The sequence below is a fragment of the Acyrthosiphon pisum genome, chromosome X (genome assembly GCF_005508785.2).
Source record: "Acyrthosiphon pisum isolate AL4f chromosome X, pea_aphid_22Mar2018_4r6ur, whole genome shotgun sequence".
Lineage (NCBI taxonomy): Eukaryota > Metazoa > Arthropoda > Insecta > Hemiptera > Aphididae > Acyrthosiphon > Acyrthosiphon pisum.
The window spans coordinates 44877781-44884539 of NC_042493.1; the positions used below are offsets into that span (position 1 = coordinate 44877781).

Consider the following 6759-nt stretch of genomic DNA (forward strand, 5'->3'; position numbering starts at 1 on the left):
GAACAACTTTCCGTGGTTTTCTAGCATACAGATAGGCCTGTAGCTGGATGGGGCATCAGGGGGTTTGTCCGAGCCTTTGCGAAACAGCACTAGCCGTGCCCTTTTCAAACGGGTTGGAAATGTTAGCGCGCCGAGGCAGTCGTTCATTATCCTGAAGATATCACGAGGCTGGGTAGATGCGAGAGCCTTGAGGACCTCGTTAGGGATTCCTGAAGGTCCAGCCGCCTTACCCGGTGCAAGTCTCTTGATGGCTCTACTGACTTCTGCTGTCGTGAACTCCGGGATGGTACGGGTGAACTCCAGGGTGTTCCGGACCGGGTCGAACGCCTAAAAGATGTTGAGCACCGCTGGAGATGGAGTCAAGTCCCTATTCGTCACGGGGGCCGCAAAAAAAGAGAATCCGCGATGGCAGCCTTTCTGCCCCTGGAATCCGAAGCTATGTTGCGGACGCCTAACTTTTTCATGACCCGTTTGGATAGTCTGCCCCAGGGGTCAGTGTCTACCTGAGCGCAGAGGTCAGCCCACGATCTTCTCTTTGCTTCACGTATGGAAAATTGGAGCTCTCTCTTGGCCGCGATGTAGGAAAACCTCGCCTCCTGGACGTCAGGCTGGCCGGCGCGTCTGAGACAGGCCTGATAGCACCTGAGGAGGGCCAGGGTCAGTCACCGCAGCTCGACAATCTGACCACCAGTACACCGGTCGCCTGCCTTGGGGATCCGTTCTCTTCCTGGGCATTGATGCCTCGCAGGCTCCAAACAGAAACGTGTCAAGTGATTCAGCTTAGGACAGGGCCTTCTCGGCGCATGCGGGTCCAACTGAAGCAACTAGTCGCGCGCAGTGCTGAGGCATCTGGGTCCAGCTTCTTTATGGACCAGCCGCGGTGAACGTTGGCGGGAAGCTCAGCTTGGACCGGGGCCTGAGCCCGATTGACCGTGCTAAAACAGACGCAGTTGTGGTCATTTATAGTCTGGAGGTGAGGTACCTGCCATCCCGTAAGGCCTACTCATCGGTAGAACGTGACTACAATGATCGAGGTGACTGCCCCTCTCACGAAAGTGGGGGTGGCTCCTGAGTTAGCCAGGATCAATCACAGGCTGGAGGAGAGGTCGGAGAGCGGGCCTCCCAGTGGTGGATTTAACAAACTTCCACCCCTTTGCCAAATTAAATTTGCCGCCCTCATAAAAAAAACTTACTATTTAATAAAATATCCTCAAATAAATCAATTTTTTCATTTAAGTGAACTAAAAAAAATTCTGATTCAAATATAACATCTTCTGTTTATTTTTTTTAAAGTAAAAATATTTATAAGAAAGACATTATTATAAAAACATTATATAATTAATATAATAAAAATAATTAATTAATTTAATATATTTAATTTTTAATTCATAGTTAAAGTTTGCAGTTTACATAGGTTTTTTCTAGATTTAATTCTTGAGAAGTCATCAATAATGTCTTCATACTCTAATGATGACGTTAAATCACTTTCTGTAGTTAATATGGCCAAGGAATTTAATCGTTCTAATAGGAAATATATTAAATATATTCACGCAGTGAACCTTGTACCGATAACGGTTTCTATAAAGCAAACGTTTGTAAGTACTACGTATACTCCAATATTCGTAAACATCTATTTTTTTTTTACTATAGTATTACGAGTATTTCATAAACAATATGATAAGCTATAATAAAATACTATCGTTGTTGTCGTAGACGAGTTCCTGGGAAATTATAAATATTATTTTGCTAAAAATAAACGAATACAAAATCCACAATTTCAAGTTTTTGAAGTGATAGATAAAATGTTAAATATTATGTATCTAATATTCAAAATAATTTTGCCGCCCTCCAAAATGTGCCGCCCTGTGCGGCCGCATAGTTCGCAGTGCCTTAAATCCGCCCCTGGGGCCTCCTCTAGAACTGTTAGCCCTTGCGCCCCACTTGATGTTCAAAAATCCCCACTCGATATAGTGACAAATAAGCAGCTACACTATACATTGGTCGTGCTCATAATATTTTATTAATACATCCGATATGTTGATCAATTGTGAATCAAGATTTTCATGGAAGAAATTTGAGTTCAAGTTCGTTCAAGAAATTACATGTGCAATATACAAGCGATACGTAGCGTACTCGTATCGGACTCGAACTTCGATAGAATCCGGTACGTAACTATTCCATATCGATACATATAAAATGTTTGTACTTGAAAATCTTCATTTTATAACCGAATTTTAGTACCTACAATAAACACTGGCTTCAATTGTATTTGAAAATAAATTCTAATCACCCGTTGGTAGTCATGTGTAGTAACCAAGTAGTTTTATGCAAAACAAATACAAATCAGTTAATAGTTATATAAATCTATAAATATTGACTGACGTTACAAACTTTTGTCAGTGCAGTTATCATTCCTAATTCAACTAAAAATCATTAAAATGGACAATAGCTCTCGTAATCTGAGCAGAAAAGTGAGTATGAATTAATACTTTGTGACGTGTGTGAAAAGCTGTTCAGTCAAAGCAGCAATCTAATGACCCACCGGAAGACGCACATGGCAGAGAAACCGTTCCCGTGTGACGTGTGCGACAAGTGGTTCAAAACTAGCAATCATCTGACGGTACACCGGCGGACGCACACTGGAGAGAAACCGTTCCCATGCGATGTGTGTGACAAGTGGTTCAACACTAACTCTGAGCTGATGGTACACCGGCGGACACACACAGGAGAAAAACCGTTCCCGTGCGATGTGTGTGAAAAGTCGTTCAGTCAAAAGAGTAATTTGATGGTACACTGGCGGACACACACTGGAGATAAACCGTTCCCATGCGATGTGTGTGACAAGTGGTTCAACACTAACTCTGAGCTGACGGTACACCGGAGGACACACACGGGGGAGAAACCATTCCCGTGCAATGCGTGTGACAAGTGGTTTAAAACTATCTATGAAATGACAGTCCACCTGAGGACTCACACGGGAGACAAACCATTCCAGTGTGATGTGTGTGAAAAGTCGTTTACTCAAAATTGCAATCTAATGGCCCACCGGAGGACGCACACGGGAGAGAAACCATTCCCGTGCGATGTGTGTGAAAAGTCGTTCAGTCAAAAGGGTATTTTGATGGTACACCAGAGGACGCACACGGGAGAGAAACCGTTCCCATGTGACGTGTGTGACAAGTGGTTCAAAACTAGCAATCATCTGACGGTACACCGGCGGACGCACACTGGAGAGAAACCGTTCCCATGCGATGTATGTGACAAGTGGTTCAACACTAACTCTGAGCTGACGGTACACCGGAGGACTCACACGGGAGACAAACCATTCCAGTGTGATGTGTGTGAAAAGTCGTTTACTCAAAGCTGCAATCTAATGGCCCACCGGAGGACGCACACGGGAGAGAAACCGTTCCCATGTGACGTGTGTGACAAGTGGTTCAAAACTAGCAATCATCTGACGGTACACCGGCGGACGCACACTGGAGAGAAACCATTCCCGTGCGATGTGTGTGACAAGTGGTTTAAAACTATCTGTGAAATGACAGTCCACCTGAGGACTCACACGGGAGACAAACCATTCCAGTGTGATGTGTGTGAAAAGTCGTTTACTCAAAGCTGCAATCTAATGGCCCACCGGAGGACGCACACGGGAGAGAAACCGTTCCCATGTGACGTGTGTGACAAGTGGTTCAACACTAACTCTGCGCTGACTGTACACCAGAGGACACACACGGGAGAGAAACCATTCCAGTGTGATGTGTGTGAAAAGTCGTTTACTCAAAGCTGCAATCTAATGGCCCACCTGAGGACCCACACGGGAGAGAAACTGTTCCAGTGTGAAGTGTGTGAAAAGTTGTTCAGTCGAAACTGTAATCTAACTGTACACCGGAGTAGGCACACATAAGATAAACCTTTCCTGTTTAACGTGTTTGAAAAGTAATTAAAAACTTAATATGACCTGACTGTACATTGGAGGATTCACGCCCGCAAGATCCGAGATCTTAGATTGATAAATTAACAACTAGATCGTCGTCAATCTTAATCTTCTATCATTTACTTTTCGAAAAATGATTTTTCCTTTGTTTAAAGCATATAGCTTATATTTTGCTCATTTGATAACAATTCTGACAGTCATAAATATTATATTATAATTTAAAACAGTAATTCATTAATATTTGCCATTCGTTATAACTATACTCTGGCCCACGAGAGTCCATACGTACTGACGTACGCGATGTCTACCGACCAAATTGTCTCCCACCATAGTGCCATTCCCACCACTCGGCAAAGTGAATACGACGGGTCATAAAAACAAAGCTCATTAATTGCCTTTTGCGGGTGTTATGTGATTCTCCATATTAAATAAAAAAAAATCGCAAAAATCTCGTAAAAATATACGTTTACGTAAACAACACAAAAGACCAGTTATAAAAACGAATTAGTCGAATTTCGTATACGTGTTTACTGCTGTTATTCGTTGATCGTTGCCCACCGGTTTCTGATCGGTATGATTCGGCGTATGGAAGGGGAACCGATGCGCAGCGACGGTCGCGTTTTTACGGATGGTCTCTTGTGGGCCGTAGTATATGTACCTAGTAGGGGGGGGGGGGGAGTGCGATGGAAGTATAATACGTGTTACAAGTATAAATATAATTTAATTAAATTTTACAGATAGTCTCATAATTCTATTTCAACATTGCAACGTAAGATAACAATAAATACTTACCATTATAATAAACAAAGAAGAAAAGAAATCATTATAATAAGCATAAACTACAAATAAATAATTAAGTCGTCAACTATTAGTTATTAGTAGTACCTACTATTAGTGAAATAAAACAATATATCAATATGAATATATTTATATAAAATAATGCCAGTCTTCTTAATTTTTCTTCCTGCATTCTAGCTTAAGTCTTTTATTTTTTTTTTATTATTATCGAGGAATAAATATACTTTGGAAAATGTTCTGATTACTCCTCTGATATTACAATGATATCTGACTAAAAAGCAGCCAGATTTGACCAAGATTTTACTCGATTGATTATTTTACTAATTATTTTTCTCATGATGATTTGATAAATATGTCAAAATATTAAATAATTGTATATGCTGCTCAGAAAGATATTCAAATTGTATTAAAAACTTCTACATCTGAAATGAATACTGTGGTTATACACATAGTGTTTGATGTTCTAAATATTATCCTCGATCTTGGATGTATCAAGAAAAAACTTAAGAACCAGGATTAGACTGTTTTATATTCGCGTGGTTCTCAATGGTCATAGAAAATACATCTAGTATCACCACTTGCTGTAAGCTGACAGTAAGATCTTATGAATACTGAATAAACGCAATAAAATAAAATCCGATCAAAATCAGCCGGATTTTACCAATGTTTTAAACTCTATTGATTATTTTACTAAATACATTTGTAATCCATAATTTTAGATCTACCAAGAAAAAAATTAAGAACCAGGAACAGACTTTTTGATATTCGCACTGTTTTCCATGGTCATAGATAATACATTCATAGGTAACCAAAGAAAACAGTTTTAAATTTGGGAAAATTCGTCCACTGTTAATTCATTTGTTGAAGTGGCCCACAGACAGTCAACTGACTGTACACAGGAGTGCTCATGTGGGAGAAAAACCGGATGTAGTCAATGTGCACCAAAATTGACTCTACATATATACAACATATTATGTAATTTGCACAAAAATCAATATATATGTAAATTGTACTAGTCAGGTAATAACAAATAGCGATTGTAATTTGCACCAATATTCTAATTGATTATTATTTCCATAATACCTACCTATAGGTATGTTTAAGCTTTGATAATATAGTATAATAGCTAAAGACACAGAATATTCCGTTTGTAGACTCTGAGTGGTTATTTCACTTAGGTAGGTACCTAACGTAAGTAGCATTCTTAAAAATTCAAAAACCATTAAAACCCATGATCTTTTGACAACATAATATTATTATAGCATATTAATAAAAAAAAATTATAATAAAAAATGTACCTAGAATCTAGATGTTTTGTATAAACAGCAATATAATAAACTAGTGTATAATATTAATAAATGTATTTATAATTAATTGATTCTTTAGGATCAGAATATTGTAAAGATAAATAATTATTGATAAAAAAAAAAAAACAATATAATTGTTGAAACATAAATTATGCAATCTTCGTTTTCCGTTGTTGGGACGTACATCTTACACCCCTACTCTCTTGACGCCACTCCTTGTCACTGTGACTGCGTAGCGCGTACATATGTGTTGGACGATTTTACGGCACTGTGTTGTGCGTATGTGTTAAAGGGTGGACCTACTGCGACCAAATTATTTTGTTTTTCTTTGTTTTTTACCAATTTTGTCACCGGCGAGTTACCACCTGCACCTTTGCATACCAGATATTCGCCACCACCGTCAACTGCAGCTAACACCACACACCACACAACCGCTCCACATAGTCACGGATTTATCCAATTTTTATATTGTTTTTTTTATCAATTATATGTAATATTTGAATTCTTCCATGTTAAAAAAACGAATCAGTTTAATTATACCCGTTAGCTGGCCAGTACCAATTGTGCCCCATAATATTATTGTTTGGTAGTTACGTAAGCAACACCAACACTGCGATAAGCAAATGCCGCCATCCCGCTACTCTCGGTAACCCGACCAGTCACTCGATTTCTTACGTACGATTTTCTTATTTTGTTGTATTAAAAAATGAGTGACTGTAG

General features: G+C 39.4%; 1 protein-coding gene across 1 annotated transcript; it reads left to right on the forward strand.

The window, feature by feature from the left end:
* Nucleotides 1-2384: 2384 nt before the first annotated feature.
* LOC103308172 (zinc finger protein 271-like) lies at nt 2385-4407 on the forward strand. The gene has a single exon (XM_016801383.2). It carries the CDS (start codon nt 2534-2536, stop codon nt 3902-3904), a length of 1371 nt encoding a protein of 456 aa, XP_016656872.1. The 5' UTR covers nt 2385-2533; the 3' UTR covers nt 3905-4407.
* The last annotated feature ends 2352 nt before the right edge of the window (nt 4408-6759 follow it).